Here is a 19275-nt window from a genome sequence, read left to right as displayed (position 1 = left end):
CAGTAACTAACAGAAGAACCTGAATCCATATTAGCAGACAGAGGAGCTACAGTAACTAACAGAAGAACCTGAATCCATATTAGCAGACAGACGAGCTACAGTAACTAACAGAAGAACCTGAATCCATATTAGCAGACAGAGGAGCTACAGTAACTAACAGAAGAACCTGAATCCATATTAGCAGACAGACGAGCTACAGTAACTAACAGAAGAACCTGAATCCATATTAGCAGACACACACACACCATCGGGCTAATAGGGCTGTGGAGGTAATCACTGGGAAACCCTCTGTTAAGACCCTGACACACACACACTATATATCTCTCTCTCTCACACACACACACACACACACACACACACACACACACACACACACACACACACACACACACACACACACACACACAATTTATATCTCACACACACACACACACATACTTTCTCTCTCTCTCACTCACACACACACTCACTATATATCTCTCTCACACACAAACACACACACACACACACACTATATATATATATCTCTCACACACACACACACACACACACACACACACACACACACACACACACACACACACACACACACACACAGGGAATAGGGGCCATTAGGGCTCTGGTCTAAAGTAGTGCACTATATTGGGAATAGGGGCCATTAGGGCTCTGGTCTATAGTAGTACCTCTATATAGGGAATAGGGCTCTGGTCTAAAGTAGTGTACTATAAAGGGACTCGGTTTCTGGTCTAAAGTTGTGCACTATATAGGGAATATGGCCCTGGTCTAAAGTAGTGCACTATATAGGGAATAGGGCTCTGGTCTAAAGTAGTGCACTATATAGGGAATAGGGGCCATTAGGGCTCTGGTCTAAAGTACTGCACTATATAGGGAATAAGGCTCTGGTCTAAAGTACTGCACTATATAGGGAATAGGGGCCACTAGGACTCTGGTCTAAAGTAGTGCACTATTTAGGGAATAGGGGCCATTAGGACTCTGGTCTAAAGTAGTGCACTATATAGGGAATAGGTCTCTGGTCTAAAGTAGTGCACTATATGGGGAATAGGTCTCTGGTCTAAAGTAGTGCACTATATAGGGAATAGGGCCCTGGTCTAAAGTAGTGCACTACATAGGAAATAGGGCTCTGGTCTAAAGTAGTGCACTGTATAGAGAATAGGGCCCTGGTCTAAAGTAGTGCACTATGTAGAGAATAGGGCTCTGGTCTAAAGTAGTGCACTATATAGGGAATAGGGCTCTGGTCTAAAGTAGTGCACTATATAGGGAATAGGGTTCCATTGGGACCTGGTCTAAAGTAGTGCACTACTATATAGGTGTGATGTCTCATCCAGCCAGCTACGTATGCTCTCTGACAGCGCAGAACACCACTGTGTGTGTGTGTGTGTGTGTGTGTGTGTGTGTGTGTGTGTGTGTGTGTGTGTGTGTGTGTGTGTGTGTGTGTGTGTGTGTGTGACATCGTGATCGTGAGTGTCTGAGTGTGTGTTACAGCCCCTCATTTATCCTAACATAATTTACCTCAAATTGTTGCCAAAAGGCCTCCCAGTTTGGTCCAATGAATGGCCGGTATCAACACCACAGCCATTTACCGCTACAGAACACAGTAATTACCATATAGGGTGGTCCTGATGGGTGCCACTTATGAGACCGGCTCCATGCCGCTTCAGATGAGAGCTGAAAAGATGGCCCTCAAACAGGTCAAGTGTGTGTGTGTGCGTGTGTGTGTATGTGTGTCTAGTGGTGTATGTTGGAGTGGAGCATGTCTGTCTGGTTTGTCAGTAAGTCTTTCAGATAAATGCTGGAGACATTCAGTACATAACATCAGCTCGTCTTCAACAGCTCTGAATGGACACTTCACGTAGGGTTGTAATTTTGACCTACTGGTTTGGTATAACACACAGTAGGGAAGAAGCAGTCCATGTTATATTGTCCTCTAGTGTACTGAAGCAAGGTGGAGAGATGGGGAGAATGTAATCTATAGGATGATTCATGTTGACTAGTGTAGTGTAGCAGTAGGATGGATGTTGTCTATAGGATGCTTCATGTTGCCTGCATCGTCTATGAGAGGTTCTCCACCTCTCTCTCTGTCTCTCTCCGGGTCCTGGAGAGGAGGGATCACACAGAAGAAGAGAGGAAACATGACAAGCTCTTCATGAGAGATAGAGATGGAGAGAGAGGGAGTGGGTAGAGAGAGAGAGACAGAGAGAGAGAGAGAGAGACAGAGAGCGAGACCGAGAGAAAGAGAGAGAGAGAGACCGAGAGAGAGAGAGAGACCGAGAGAGAGACTGAGAGAGAGAGAGAGACCGAGAGAGAGAGAGACCGAGAGAGAGAGAGAGACAGAGAGAGAGAGAGAGAGAGAGAGAGACAGAGAGAGAGAGAGAGAGAGAGAGAGAGAGAGAGAGAGAGAGAGAGAGAGAGAGAGAGAGAGAGAGAGAGAGAGAGAGAGAGAGAGAGAGAGAGAGAGAGAGAGAGAGAGAGAGAGAGAGAGAGAGAGAGAGAGAGAGAGAGAGAGAGACAGAGAGAGAGAGAGAGAGAGAGAGAGAGAGAGAGAGAGAGAGAGAGAGAGAGAGAGAGAGAGAGAGAGAGAGAGAGAGAGAGAGAGAGAGAGAGAGAGAGAGAGAGACAGAGACAGAGAGAGAGAGAGAGAGAGACAGAGACAGAGACAGAGACAGAGACAGAGAGAGAGAGAGAGAGAGAGAGAGAGAGAGAGACAGAGACAGAGACAGAGAGAGAGAGAGAGAGAGAGAGAGAGAGAGAGAGAGACCGAGACACAGAGAGAGAGAGAGAGAGAGAGAGAGAGAGAGAGAGAGACAGAGACAGAGACAGAGAGAGAGAGAGAGAGAGAGAGAGAGAGAGAGACAGAGACAGAGACAGAGAGAGAGAGAGAGAGAGAGAGAGAGAGAGAGAGAGAGAGAGACCGAGACACAGAGAGAGAGAGAGAGAGAGAGAGAGAGAGAGAGAGACAGAGATCAGTCAGGGTCATTTCTCAATATACAGAAAATGGATTTTGGGGGTCCATCTAAAGGTCAAGAGAAAATGTAATGAAAAATGTGATTTCATGGAACAACAAACAAGGCTTGTGCACTAAATGCAATCACATTCCCTAGATAGTACGCTACTTTAGACCAGAGCCCGCTGTTCCCTGATCAAAATAAGTGCACTAAATATGAAATTGGGGTGCCATTTGGTACTAAGAGAACAACAATCACGACACAATATTTGTTTAGGGTTGGTGTAGTTTATTTATACAGTTTTGTCACAGTTCCCATCTCAGGTCATTTTGTGGTTGTTTGATTTTCATATAACATTAGATTTTCCACTTTAATCCAGACCAAAAAAAAATAAATGAAATACACATCAACTGTCCCATTTGCTCTCTGATCTATGCTATAGCACATATACTGTTCGTTAGAGGTCAACGTTAGAGGTCAACGTTAGAGGTCAACGTATATAGGATAGGGTAATCAATACTATCAGTACTATATAGGATAGGGTAATCAATACTATCAGTACTATATAGGATAGGGTAATCAATACTATCAGTACTATATAGGATAGGGTAATCAGTACTATATAGGATAGGGTAATCAATACTATCAGTACTATACAGGGAGGGTAATCAATACTATCAGTACTATATAGGATAGGGTAATCAATACTATCAGTACTATATAGGATAGGGTAATCAATACTATCAGTACTATATAGGATAGGGTAATCAATACTATCAGTACTATATAGGATAGGGTAATCAATACTATCAGTACTATATAGGATAGGGTAATCAATACTACCGGTACTATATATGATAGGGTAATCAATACTATCAGTACTATATAGGATAGGGTAATCAATACTATCAGTACTATATAGGATAGGGTAATCAGTACTATATAGGATAGGGTAATCAATACTATCAGTACTATACAGGGAGGGTAATCAATACTATCAGTACTATATAGGATAGGGTAATCAATACTATCAGTACTATATAGGATAGGGTAATCAATACTATCAGTACTATATAGGATAGGGTAATCAATACTATCAGTACTATATAGGATAGGGTAATCAATACTATCAGTACTATATAGGATAGGGTAATCAATACTATCGGTACTATATAGGATAGGGTAATCAATACTATCAGTACTATATAGGATAGGGTAATCAATACTATCAGTACTATATAGGATAGGGTAATCAATACTATCAGTACTATATAGGATAGGGTAATCAATACTATCAGTACTATATAGGATAGGGTAATCAATACTATCAGTACTATATAGGATAGGGTAATCAATACTATCAGTACTATATAGGATAGGGTAATCAATACTACCGGTACTATATATGATAGGGTAATCAATACTATCAGTACTATATAGGATAGGGTAATCAATACTATCAGTACTATATAGGATAGGGTAATCAGTACTATATAGGATAGGGTAATCAATACTATCAGTACTATACAGGGAGGGTAATCAATACTATCAGTACTATATAGGATAGGGTAATCAATACTATCAGTACTATATAGGATAGGGTAATCAATACTATCAGTACTATATAGGATAGGGTAATCAATACTATCAGTACTATATAGGATAGGGTAATCAATACTATCAGTACTATATAGGATAGGGTAATCAATACTATCAGTACTATATAGGATAGGGTAATCAATACTATCAGTACTATATAGGATAGGGTAATCAATACTATCGGTACTATATAGGATAGGGTAATCAATACTATCAGTACTATATAGGATAGGGTAATCAATACTATCAGTACTATATAGGATAGGGTAATCAATACTATCAGTACTATATAGGATAGGGTAATCAATACTATCAGTACTATATAGGATAGGGTAATCAATACTATCAGTACTATATAGGATAGGGTAATCAATACTACCGGTACTATATATGATAGGGTAATCAATACTATCAGTACTATATAGGATAGGGTAATCAACCAGGTAGCAGAGTATGCTGTCGAGGGACATAGTCCCCCTACCGAGATTAAAAGAACAGTGTTGAGATATTTCATGCCATTCAATCATTGATTGATTTGATTGGTTCCATTTTTTCAGTGTCGTATGAGCTTTACAAATGACTATTTGTCAAGTCCTTACTTCTTAAAGAATGCAATCCATTTACCTTTAAACACAGACCAGTAAAAGTGACTGTTCTCCTCTGTTTCATCTATTTAAATTGACGGCAGTGTTTTGACTGTCTGGATTACCGCCCACAAAATGACACCTCTTCACTTCCCTACTTAACAACCCCTTTAGGTGTTGCGCTTGTTAGGATTTTATATTTATTTAGGGGGGAGGGGGGGGGGCTCTTCTTTTAAATTAATCCTCATTTGCTGGCGGCCATTGCAATGTTCTCCTCTCGAACCAAGTTTTCAGGATTCAGTTCTGACTCTAGATGGACACTATATAAACCTCCGTTTTTGGCTCTAGATGGACTCTATATAAACCTCCGTTCTGACTCTAGATGGTCTCTATATAGACCTCGGTTCTGGATCTAGATGGACTCTATATAAACCTCCGTTTTTGGCTCTAGCTGGACTCTATATAAACCTCCGTTCTGACTCTAGATGGACTCCTTATAGACCTCGGTTCTGGATCTAGATGGACTCTATATAAACCTCCGTTTTTGGCTCTAGCTGGACTCTATATAAACCTCCGTTCTGACTCTAGATGGACTCCTTATAGACCTCGGTTCTGGATCTAGATGGACTCTATATAAACCTCCGTTCTGACTCTAGATGGACTCCTTATAGACCTCGGTTCTGGATCTAGATGGACTCTATATAAACCTCCGTTTTTGGCTCTAGCTGGACTCTATATAAACCTCCGTTCTGACTCTAGATGGACTCCTTATAGACCTCGGTTCTGGATCTAGATGGACTCTATATAAACCTCCGTTCTGACTCTAGATGGACTCCTTATAGACCTCGGTTCTGGATCTAGATGGACTCTATATAAACCTCCGTTTTTGGCTCTAGCTGGACTCTATATAAACCTCAGTTCTGACTCTAGATGGACTCTATATAAACCTCGGTTCTGGCTCTAGATGGACTCTATATAAACCTCAGTTCTGACTCTAGATGGTCTCTATATAGACCTCGGTTCTGGCTCTAGATGGACTCTATATAGACCTCGGTTCTGGCTCTAGATGGACTCTATATAGACCTCGGTTCTGGCTCTAGATGGACTCTATATAGACCTCGGTTCTGGCTCTAGATGGACTCTATATAGACCTCGGTTCTGGCTCTAGATGGACTCTATATAGACCTCGGTTCTGGCTCTAGATGGACTCATATGTATATGTATATGTGTATATGTATATGTATGTATATATATCTACTGTATGTAGTTACCTTTGGTAGTTCTAGACTTATTTTGGATCCTGACTTCTGTATCCACTGCTTCTGTCTGGTCTTCTGTATGTCTTGACCCCAGACTAAACACAAACTTAACTCCTTTACTCTGGCGGTGTCCTGACTCTGAACTGTTACTCTGACCCCTGGCGGTGTCCTGACTCTGAACTGTTACTCTGACCCCTGGCGGTGTCCTGACTCTGAACTGTTACTCTGAAACCCTGGCGGTGTCCTGACTCTGAACTGTTACTCTGACCCCTGGCGGTGTCCTGACTCTGAACTGTTACTCTGACCCCTGGCGGTGTCCTGACTCTGAACTGTTACTCTGACCCCCGGCGGTGTCCTGACTCTGAACTGTTACTCTGACCCCTGGCGGTGTCCTGACTCTGAACTGTTACTCTGACCCCTGGAGGTGTCCTGACTCTGAACTGTTACTCTGACCCCTGGCGGTGTCCTGACTCTGAACTGTTACTCTGACCCCTGGCGGTGTCCTGACTCTGAACTGTTACTCTGACCCCTAGCGGTGTCCTGACTCTGAACTGTTACTCTGAAACCCTGGCGGTGTCCTGACTGAACTGTTACTCTGACCCCTGGCGGTGTCCTGACTCTGAACTGTTACTCTGACCCCTGGCGGTGTCCTGACTCTGAACTGTTACTCTGACCCCTGGCGGTGTCCTGACTCTGAACTGTTACTCTGACCCCTGACGGTGTCCTGACTCTGAACTGTTACTCTGACCCCTGGCGGTGTCCTGACTCTGAACTGTTACTCTGACCCCTGGCGGTGTCCTGACTCTGAACTGTGTCCTAACCCTAGACTGAACCTGAAGTCAATCGTAATCTCAAACTAATCCTCTGCTCTGTTTCCCAACTGTCTACTGACTCTATTCTATAGCTTTCCTATGGTCAGTGTCCTGTCTCCTGACTCTATTCTATAGCTTTCCTATGGTCAGTGTCCTGTCTCCTGACTCCATATCCTTCCTATGGTCAGTGTCCTGTCTCCTGACTCTATTCTATAGCTTTCCTATGGTCAGTGTCCTGTCTCCTGACTCTATTCTATAGCTTTCCTATGGTCAGTGTCCTGTCTCCTGACTCTATTCTATAGCTTTCCTATGGTCAGTGTCCTGACTCCATATCCTACCTATGGTCAGTGTCCTGTATCCTACCTATGGTCAGTGTCCTGTATCCTACCTATGGTCAGTGTCCTGTATCCTACCTATGGTCAGTGTCCTGTATCCTACCTATGGTCAGTGTCCTGTCTCCTACCTATGGTCAGTGTCCTGTATCCTACCTATGGTCAGTGTCCTGTATCCTACCTATGGTCAGTGTCCTGTATCCTACCTATGGTCAGTGTCCTGTATCCTACCTATGGTCAGTGTCCTGTATCCTTCCTATGGTCAGTGTCCTGACTCCATATCCTTCCTATGGTCAGTGTCCTGTCTCCTGACTCTATTCTATAGCTTTCCTATGGTCAGTGTCCTGTCTCCTGACTCTATTCTATAGCTTTCCTATGGTCAGTGTCCTGTCTCCTGACTCTATTCTATAACCTTTCAAATCAAATTTTATTTGTCACATACACATGGTTAGCAGATGTTAATGCGAGTGTAGCGAAATGCTTGTGCTTCTAGTTCCGACAATGCATTAATAACCAACAAGTAATCTAACTAACAATTCCAAAACTAATTTCTTATACACAGTGTAAGGGGATAAAGAATATGTACATAAAGATATATGAATGAGTGATGGTGCAGAGCAGCATAGGCAAGATACAGTAGATGGTATCGAGTACAGTATATACATATGAGATGAGTATGTAAACAAAGTGGCATAGTTAAAGTGGCTAGTGATACATGTATTACATAAAGATGCTGTAGATGATAGAGTACAGTATATACGTATACATATGAGATGAATAATGTAGGGTATGTAAACATTATATTAGGTAGCATTGTTTAAAGTGGCTAGTGATATATTTTACATCATTTCCCATCAATTCCCATTATTAAAGTGGCTGGAGTTGAGTCAGTGTGTTGGCAGCAGCCACTCAATGTTAGTGGTTGCTGTTTAACAGTCTGATGGCCTTGAGATAGAAGCTGTTTTTCAGTCTCTCGGTCCCAGCTTTGATGCTCCTGTACTGACCTCGCCTTCTGGATGATAGCGGGGTGAACAGGCAGTGGCTCGGGTGGGTGTTGTCCTTGATGATCTTTATGGCCTTCCTGTAACTTCGGGAGGTGTAGGTGTCCTGGAGGGCAGGTAGTTTGCCCCCGGTGATGCGTTGTGCAGACCTCACTACCCTCTGGAGAGCCTTACGGTTGTGGGCGGAGCAGTTGCCGTACCAGGCGGTGATACAGCCCGCCAGGATGCTCTCGATTGTGCATCTGTAGAAGTTTGTGAGTGCTTTTGGTGACAAGCCGAATTTCTTCAGCCTCCTGAGGTTGAAGAGGCGCTGCTGCGCCTTCTTCACGATGCTGTCTGTGTGAGTGGACCAATTCAGTTTGTCTGTGTATGCCGAGGAACTTAAAACTTACTACCCTCTCCACTACTGTTCCATCGATGTGGATAGGGGGGTGTTCCATCTGCTGTTTCCTGAAGTCCACAATCATCTCCTTAGTTTTGTTGACGTTGAGTGTGAGGTTATTGTCCTGACACCACACTCCGAGGGCCCTCACCTCCTCCCTGTAGGCCGTCTCGTCGTTGTTGGTAATCAAGCCTACCACTGTTGTGTCGTCCGCAAACTTGATGATTGAGTTGGAGGCGTGCGTGGCCGCGCAGTCGTGGGTGAACAGGGAGTACAGGAGAGGGCTCAGAACGCACCCTTGTGGGGCCCCAGTGTTGAGGATCAGCGGGGTGGAGATGTTGTTGCCTACCCTCACCACCTGGGGGCGGCCCGTCAGGAAGTCCAGTACCCAGCATCACAGGGTGGGGTCGAGACCCAGGGTCTCGAGCTTGATGACGAGCTTGGAGGGTACTATGGTGTTAAATGCCGAGCTGTAGTCGATGAACAGCATTCTCACATAGGTATTCCTCTTGTCCAGATGGGTTAGGGCAGTGTGCAGTGTGGTTGAGATTGCGTCGTCTGTGGACCTATTTGGGCGGTAAGCAAATTGTCCTGTCTCCTGACTCCATATCTTTCCTATGGTCAGTGTCCTGTCTCCTGACTCTATTCTATAGCTTTCCTATGGTCAGTGTCCTGTCTCCTTACTATTCAGTGTCCTGACAGTTGTTTAACTGACAATTGCCTACCTCTAGACAGTCCTAACGGTAGTCTCTACTGTCTGTGTTGCAGGTCTGCCTCCTCTATGTATCCTACCTCTAGACAGTCCTAACTGTAGTCTCTACTGTCTGTGTTGCAGGTCTGACTCCTCTATTTGGCCTACCTCTAGACAGTCCTAACGGTAGTCTCTACTGTCTGTGTTGCAGGTCTGCCTCCTCTATGTATCCTACCTCTAGACAGTCCTAACGGTAGTCTCTACTGTCTGTGTTGCAGGTCTGCCTCCTCTATGTATCCTACCTCTAGACAGTCCTAACGGTAGTCTCTATGGTCTGTGTTGCAGGTCTGCCCATCATGCAGGTGAAAATAGATATCTCCAGACAACAGGTTGAGAAGATCTTTGGTCTGGACGACTATTGGTGCCATTGTGTCGCCTGGAGCACTACGGGAACCCAGAAGAGCCAAAAGGCATATGTCAGGATCGCCTGTAAGTATAACTGATATAAAGCCCCAGTCAGGATGACCTATAAGTATAACTGAAATAAAGCCCCAGTCAGGACCACCTATAAGTATTACTGAAATAAAGCCCCAGTCAGGACCACCTGTAAGTATTGCTGATATAAAGCCCCAGTCAGGACCACCTATAAGTATTACTGAAATAAAGCCCCAGTCAGGACCACCTGTAAGTATTGCTGATATAAAGCCCCAGTCAGGACCACCTGTAAGTATTGCTGATATAAAGCCCCAGTCAGGACCACCTATATGTATTACTGATATAAAGCCCCAGTCAGGACCACCTATAAGTATTACTGATGTAAAGCCCCAGTCAGGACCACCTATAAGTATAACTCTGATATAAAGCCCCAGTCAGGACCACCTGTAAGTATTGCTGATATAAAGCCCCAGTCAGGACCACCTATAAGTATTACTGATGTAAAGCCCCAGTCAGGACCACCTATAAGTATAACTCTGAAATAAAGCCCCAGTCAGGACCACCTATAAGTATTGCTGATATAAAGCCCCAGTCAGGACCACCTGTAAGTATTGCTGAAATAAAGCCCCAGTCAGGACCACCTATAAGTATTGCTGATATAAAGCCCCAGTCAGTCTTACCTCGTGTGCATAGACAGAGTACATACTACGGGTATATGTATGCCCACAGGCCTCTTGCCTAAGCACTCCCTAGGTGCCTTCCCCTTCGGGAACAAATGAAAGTAAACAATTTCAATAATCAAAAACACTGTGTCCTATTGGTACACACACACACACCTCAGAAGCATCGGCTACAAATATACTTATCAAAACCTGTCTGTCAGCAACAACCAACACAGGACAGTCTGAGTCTGTCTCTGTCTGCTCTCTCTGAGCAAAGGAACACTGGCTTTTATACAGCTGGAGAAGGAGTTGAAGACAGCTGTTTCTGACGAGAGGGCGGGGTCTGCTCCAATCATCAAATGGGGTCGACCAATCAGGTGCTTGGGGGAATTTCAGGAAGCCATCCTGAAACACACACAAACAAAACGATAACACAGAAACTGGGGGAACGTAACACACACTCTTGGCATTCTCTCAACCAGCTTCATGAGGTAATCACCTGGAATGCATTTTAATTAGCAGTTGTGCCTTGTTAAAAGTTAATTTGTGGAATTTCTTTCCTTCTTAATGCGTTTGAGCCAATCAGTTGTGTTGTGACAAGGTAGGGTTGGTATACAGAAGATATACCTATTTGGTTAAAGACCAAGTCCATATTATGGCAAGAACAGATCAAATAAGCAAAGAGAAACGAGTCCATCATTACTTTAAGACATGAAGGTCAGTCAATCTGGAAAATGTCAAGAACTTTTAAAGTGTCTTCAAGTGCAGTCGGAAAAACCATCAAGAGATTTTATGAAACTGGCTCTCATGAGGACCGCCACAGGAAAGGAAGACCCAGAGTTACATCTGCTGCAGAGGATAAGTTAGAGTTATCAGCCTCGTTTGAAGCAGAAATGAATGCTTCAAAGTTCAATTAACAGACATCTCAAAATCAACTGTTCAGAGAAGAAACAGGCCTTCTGGCCTTCATGGTCAAATTGCTGCAAAGAAACCACAACTAAAGGACACCAATAATACGGAGAGACTTGCTAGGGCCAATAAACATGAGCAATCGACTTTAGACCAGTGGAAATCTGTCCTTTGGTCTGATGAGTCCAAATAAGAGATTTTTGGTTCCAACCGCCATGTTTTTGCGAGACGCAAAGTAGGTGAACGTATGATCTCCACATGTCAGGTTCCCACCGTGAAGCATGGAGGAGGAGCTGTGATTGTGTGGGGGATGCTTTGCTGGTGACACTGTCTGGGATATATATATATACTTCAAAGCACACTTAACCAGCATGGCTACACTAGTATTCTGCATCGATACGCAAGACCATCTGGTTTGCACTCAGTGGGACTATCATTTGTTTTTCAACAGGACGGTGACCCAAAACACACCTCCAGGCTGTGTAAGGGCTATTTGACCAAGAAGGAGAGTGATGGAGTGCTGCATCAGATAATCTGGCCTCCACAATCACCCGATCTCAACCCAATTCAGATGGTTTGGGATGAGTTGGACCACAGAGTGAAGGAGTAGCAGCCAACAAGGGCTCAGCATATGAAGGAACTCCTTCAAGACTGTTGGAAAAGCATTCCAGTTGAAGCTGGTTGAGAGAATGCCAAGAGTGTGCAAAGCTGTCATCAAGGCAAATGGTGGCTACTTTGAAGAATATAAAATATACAACAAAATGACTCAATAACCCATAATGAGTCAATACCCAGTAATGACACAATACCCCATAATGACACAATATCCCATAATGACACAATACCCCATAATGACTCAATACCCCATAATGACTCAATACCCCATAATGACATAATACCCAATAATGACATAGTAACACAATACCCCATAATGACTAAATACCCCATAATGACACAATACCCCATAATGTCACAATACCCCATAATGACTCAATAACCCATAATGACTCGATACCCCATAATGACTCAATAACCCCATAACGACTCAATACCCCATAATGACACACTACCCCATAATGTCACAATACCCCATAATGACTCAATAACCCATAATGACTCAATACCCCTTAATGACTCAATACCCCTTAATGACTCAATACCCCTTAATGACTCAATACCCCATAATGACATAATGCCCCATAATGACACACTACCTGAAAATAGCTGTGTAGCGATGCTCCCCATTCATCCTGACAGAGCTTGAGAGGATGTGCAGAGAAGAATGAGAGAAACTCTTCAAATACAGGTTTGTCAAGCTTGTAGCGTCATACCCAAGAACACTCAATGTTGTAATCGCTGCCAAAGGTGCTTCAACAAAGTTCAGATTAAATGGTCTGAATACTTATGTGAATGGGATATTTCCATTTTTTTTTGTAATAAATTTGCAAGAATTGCAAAAAACCTGTTTTGACTTTGTGATTATGGGTTATTGAGTGTAGATTAATCAGGAATTATTATTGTTATTATTTTTAATTTTTGTGTGAATTTTACTACTTTTTCTCCCCAATTTCGTGGTATCCAATTGTTTAGTAGCTATTATCTTGTCTCATCTCTACTACGGGCTCGGGAGAGACGAAGGTTGAAAGTCATGCGTCCTCCGATACACAACCCAACCAAGCCGCACTGCTTCATAACACAGCGCGCATCCCACCCGGAAGCCAGCCGCACCAATGTGTCGGAGGAAACACCGTGCACCTGGCAACCTTGGTTAGCGCGCACTGCACCCGGCCTGCCACAGGAGTCGCTGGTGCACGATGAGACAAGGATTTCCCTACAGGCCAAACCCTCCCTATCCCGGGCGATGCGAGGATAATTGTGCGTCGCCCCACGGACCTCCCGGTCGAGGCCGGTTACGACAGAGCCTGGGCGCGGACCCAGAGTCTCTAAATCCATTTTATATTAAGGCTGTGATGTCACAAAACGTGGAAAAAGTCAAGGGGCCTGAATACTTTCCGAATGCCCTGTATCTTCCCAGCTATATTGATAATTTAAACTCTGATTCTCCCTAGACTCTCCTGGCAGTATTGATCAATGGATTGTGTATACTGTAATCTCTGAATGACTGCACTGGACTAGTAACCGGAAGGTTGCAAGTTCGAATCCCCGAGCTGACAAGGTACAAATCTGTTGTTCTGCCCCTGAACAGGCAGTTAATCCACTGTTCTTAGGCCGTCATTGAAAATAAGAATTTGTTCTTAACTGACTTGCCTAGTTAAAAAAATAATAATAATAATAAAAAACTGTGACGTTGTTATTATGTCCCTTTAGAGATGACTCGACACAGCCTCCGAAGACAAACCATTTATTCACACCGGTTATTCTCATTGAGATACAATCTCTGTACATATTTTATAAGAGATACTATTGACCTGCTGGTGGTTATTATGTGACTTTGGGGAAAAGACAAGACTCGACTTTAAACGTTACTCAAGCCTGTGAGGCCAAGTCAATCATTGTAATGTGTCTTTGGGGATGAAAAGAGACTCATAGTGGTGTCTGACAGCAGAGATAGCCTGTAGAGAAGACACTCTCATAGTGGTGTCTGACAGTAGAGATAGCCTGTAGAGAAGACACTCTCATAGTGGTGTCTGACAGCAGAGATAGCCTGTAGAGAAGACACTCTCATAGTGGTGTCTGACAGTAGAGATAGCCTGTAGAGAAGACACTCTCATAGTGGTGTCTGACAGTAGAGATAGCCTGTAGAGAAGACACTCTCATAGTGGTGTCTGACAGTAGAGATAGCCTGTAGAGAAGACACTCTCATAGTGGTGTCTGACAGTAGAGATAGCCTGTAGAGAAGACACTCTCATAGTGGTGTCTGACAGTAGAGATAGCCTGTAGAGAAGACACTCTCATAGTGGTGTCTGACAGCAGAGATAGCCTGTAGAGAAGACACTCTCATAGTGGTGTCTGACAGTAGAGATAGCCTGTAGAGAAGACACTCTCATAGTGATGCCTGACAGTAGAGATAGCCTGTAGAGAAGACACTCTCATAGTGGTGTCTGACAGTAGAGATAGCCTGTAGAGAAGACACTCTCATAGTGGTGTCTGACAGTAGAGATAGCCTGTAGAGAAGACACTCTCATAGTGGTGTCTGACAGTAGAGATAGCCTGTAGAGAAGACACTCTCATAGTGGTGTCTGACAGTAGAGATAGCCTGTAGAGAAGACACTCTCATAGTGGTGTCTGACAGCAGAGATAGCCTGTAGAGAAGACACTCTCATAGTGGTGTCTGACAGCAGAGATAGCCTGTAGAGAAGACACTCTCATAGTGGTGTCTGACAGTACAGATAGCCTGCAGAGAAGACACTCTCATAGTGGTGTCTGACAGTAGAGATAGCCTGTAGAGAAGATACTCTCATAGTGGTGTCTGACAGTAGAGATAGCCTGTAGAGAAGACACTCTCATAGTGGTGTCTGACAGTAGAGATAGCCTGTAGAGAAGACACTCTCATAGTGGTGTCTGACAATAGAGATAGCCTGTAGAGAAGACACTCTCATAGTGGTGTCTGACAGTAGAGATAGCCTGTAGAGAAGACACTCTCATAGTGGTTCCTGACAGTAGAGATAGCCTGTAGAGAAGACACTCTCATAGTGGTGTCTGACAGTAGAGATAGCCTGTAGAGAAGACACTCTCATAGTGGTGCCTGACAGTAGAGATAGCCTGTAGAGAAGACACTCTCATAGTGGTGTCTGAACGTAGAGATAGCCTGTAGAGAAGACACTCTCATAGTGGTGTCTGACAGTAGAGATAGCCTGCAGAGAAGACACTCTCATAGTGGTGTCTGACAGTAGAGATAGCCTGTAGAGAAGATACTCTCATAGTGGTGTCTGAACGTAGAGATAGCCTGTAGAGAAGACACTCTCATAGTGGTGTCTGACAGTAGAGATAGCCTGTAGAGAAGACACTCTCATAGTGGTGTCTGACAGCAGAGATAGCCTGTAGAGAAGACACTCTCATAGTGGTTCCTGACAGTAGAGATAGCCTGTAGAGAAGACACTCTCATAGTGGTTCCTGACAGTAGAGATAGCCTGTAGAGAAGACACTCTCATAGTGGTGCCTGACAGTAGAGATAGCCTGTAGAGAAGACACTCTCATAGTGGTGTCTGACAGTAGAGATAGCCTGTAGAGACGACACTCTCATAGTGGTGTCTGACAGTAGAGATAGCCTGTAGAGAAGACACTCTCATAGTGGTGTCTGACAGTAGAGATAGCCTATAGAGAAGACACTCTCATAGTGGTGTCTGACAGCAGAGATAGCCTGTAGAGAAGACACTCTCATAGTGGTGCCTGACAGTAGAGATAGCCCCATAGGCCACGTCAATGTTTTCTAACATACTGTGAAATAAGATTCAATGAATGATGTTGGGGAGGGACGGTACAAATGGAACCCTATTCCCTATGTAGTACACTACATTTGTACAGATCCGTATGGGCCTTGGTCAAATGTAGTGCACTACATAAGGAATAGGATGCCTTTTGGGTTGCACCCATACATAATGATCTACACCACAGTATATATATATATCAGCAATGACAGCCCACGCCCAATTTTTCAGTTTTTGATTTGTTAAAAAAGTTTGAAATATCCAATAAATGTCGTTCCACTTCATGATTGTGTCCCACTTGTTGTTGATTCTTCACAAAAAAATACAGTTTTATATCTTTATGTTTGAAGCCTGAAATGTGCCAAAAGGTCGCGAAGTTCAAGGGGGCCGAATACGTTCGCAAGGCACTGTATATATATATATCAGCAATGACATCTATGATGAGAATTAAAACAAAATGGAGATTTAGCAGTGTGAGGCAGTGCCAAATATGCCTAGGGATATATGAGAGAGAGAGAGAGAGAGAGATGTACATATGCCCAGGCTGTGAGCAGAGCAACAGGCCCAACCCCCACTAATACACCCCCCCTAAACCCCAACCTGCAACCTAAGAGGTATGTATATCAATGCTCACCATGCTCTGCTCACACCTACAGTAATGGAGAACAACACATCTGTTACTATCAAATCCTGTAAAATACACGGTCTGAGCAGGAAAGAGCAGGAACCCAGACTCCATCAAATACATTGGGTGACAGTATTCCCTTCCAAATATGCCCCCCAAGACATAACTATGACAAAACAACCCAAACAAATGGGTCACAACTCCTACGCACACTGGGTCTGTACAAAGTCTGTAGTAGACTTCGAGGAAACTCCTATGGTAGGTACACTTACAGCTCATTGCTTTGAAGTAGTACTGTGGTCTACTTTATCACTGACCTCAACCCAGAGTCTCTCAGAGCGTTCACAGTCAGCCCACTGACCTCAACCCAGAGTCTCTCAGAGCGTTCACAGTGAGCCCACTGACCTCAACCCAGAGTCTCTCAGAGCGTTCACAGTCAGTCCACCGACCTCAACCCAGAGTCTCTCAGAGCGTTCACAGTGAGCCCACTGACCTCAACCCAGAGTCTCTCAGAGCGTTCACAGTCAGCCCACTGACCTCAACCCAGAGTCTCTCAGAGCGTTCACAGTCAGCCCACTGACCTCAACCCAGAGTCTCTCAGAGCGTTCACAGTCAGTCCACTGACCTCAACCCAGAGTCTCTCAGAGCGTTCACAGTCAGCCCACTGACACCCCTATCAGATCACAGCAAAACCACAGTCTACTTGAACAGAGCAATCCTCAATAATGAGGTATCAAAGCCAAAGGATCTGAATATTATTAGGAAATGCTATAGATGGAAGGAAAGTAGTGTGGAAACCTACCAAACAACAATTAGGCAACAACAAATTCATTCCCCTTGAGACAACTTCCCAGACAAAACATTACACTGTAACAGTGAAGGTGGAAACTTGGCAGTAGAAAACCTACACAGTATATTTGACCTCTCAACTTCCCTATCAAAACATTTCAAGCAGACAACCTAAGAAAATTAACAACAATGACAAATGGTTGGATGAAGAATGCAAAAACATAAGAAAGAAATTGAGAAACCTGTCCAACCAAAAACATAAAGACTCAGAAAACCTGAGTCTAAGCCTTCACTCTGGTCAGTCACTAAAACAATACAGAAATACACTACGGAAAAAGAAGGAACAGCACATCAGATATCAGCTCAATGTAACTGAAGAATCCATAGAATCTAACCCCTTCTGGGAAAATTGGAAAACACTAAATAAACAACAACACGACGAATTATCTATCCAAAATGGAGATGTATGGGTAAACCACGTCTCCAATCTTTTTGGATTTATAACAAAGAATGAACAGCAAAAACATATACCTGATCAAATACAAATCTTAGAATCAACTATTAAAGACCAGAACGCACTGAATTCTCCAATGACATCGAATGAACTACCGGACCTTTTACCAAATTATCATATAACGGACCACGTATTCACCCTGCACACCCTAATTGACAAAGAAACAAACAAAACAAAGGCAAAGTCTTCTCAGGCTTTGTTGACTTCAAAAAATCTTTAGACTCAATTTGACATGAGGGTCTGCAATACAAAATTGATGGAAAGTGGTGTTTTGGGAAAAAATGCGACATTATAAAATCAATGTACACCTGGGCCCCTGTCAGACCTGGGCCCTGTCAGACCTGGGCCCTGTCAGACCTGGGCCCTGAAAGACCTGAACCCTGTCAGACCTGAACCCTGTCAGACCTGAACCCTGTCAGACCTGGGCCCTGTCAGACCTGGGCCCTGACATACCTGGGCCCTTACAGACTTGGGCCCTGACATACCTGGACCCTGACAGACCTGGGCTCTGACATACCTGGGCCCTTACAGACTTGGGCCCTGACAGACCTGGACCCTGACAGACCTGGGCCCTTACAGACTTGGGCCCTGACAGACCTGGACCCTGACAGATTGGGCCCTGACAGACCTGGGCCCTGACAGACCTGGGCCCTGACAGACCTGGACCCTGTCAGACCTGGGCCCTGACAGACCTGGGCCCTGACAGACTTGGGCCCTGACAGACTTGGGCCCTGACAGACCTGGGCCCTGACAGACTTGGGCCCTGACAGTAAATCTCAGTAAGACCAAAATAATGGTGCTCCAAAAAAGGTCCAGCTGCCAAGACAACACAAATACAAATTACAACTAGACACTGTTGCCCTGGAACACACAAACAACTATACATATCTCGGCCTAAACATCAGCGCCAGAGGTAACTTCCACAGAGCTGTAAACGATCTGAGAGACAAGGCAAGAAGGGCCTTCTATGCCATCAAAAGGAACATAAAATTTGACATACCAATTAGGATCTGGCTAAAAATACTTGAATTAGTCATAGAGCCCATTGCCCTTTACGGTTGTAAGCTATGGGTTCTGCTCACCAACCATGAATTCACAAAATGTGACAAACACCAAATCGAGACTCTGCATGCAGAATTCTGCAAAAATGTCCTCTGTGTACAACGTAGAACACCAAATAATGCATGCAGAGCAGAATTAGGCCGATACCCACTAATTATCAGAATCCAGACAAGAGACCTTAAATTGTACAACCACCTAAAAGGAAGCGATTCCCAAACCTCCCAAAATAAAGCCATCACCTCTAGAGAGATGAACCTGGAGAAGAGTC

At 44.0% G+C, this 19275-nt stretch overlaps 1 protein-coding gene across 1 annotated transcript in view; it reads left to right on the top strand.

Moving 5' to 3' along the window:
• Positions 1 to 19275, top strand: part of unc5a (unc-5 netrin receptor A) — a 303882-nt gene that overhangs the window by 91732 nt on the left and 192875 nt on the right. Inside the window, exon 3 of the mRNA XM_064955880.1 lies at positions 9969 to 10112. Coding sequence (XP_064811952.1) covers positions 9969 to 10112 — 144 coding nt within the window. The remainder of the gene's footprint in view (positions 1 to 9968; positions 10113 to 19275) is intronic.

This window comes from Oncorhynchus masou, chromosome 32 (assembly GCF_036934945.1).
Source record: "Oncorhynchus masou masou isolate Uvic2021 chromosome 32, UVic_Omas_1.1, whole genome shotgun sequence".
In the NCBI taxonomy this organism is placed as follows: domain Eukaryota; kingdom Metazoa; phylum Chordata; class Actinopteri; order Salmoniformes; family Salmonidae; genus Oncorhynchus; species Oncorhynchus masou.
This window is presented reverse-complemented; position numbering and strand designations above follow the sequence as displayed.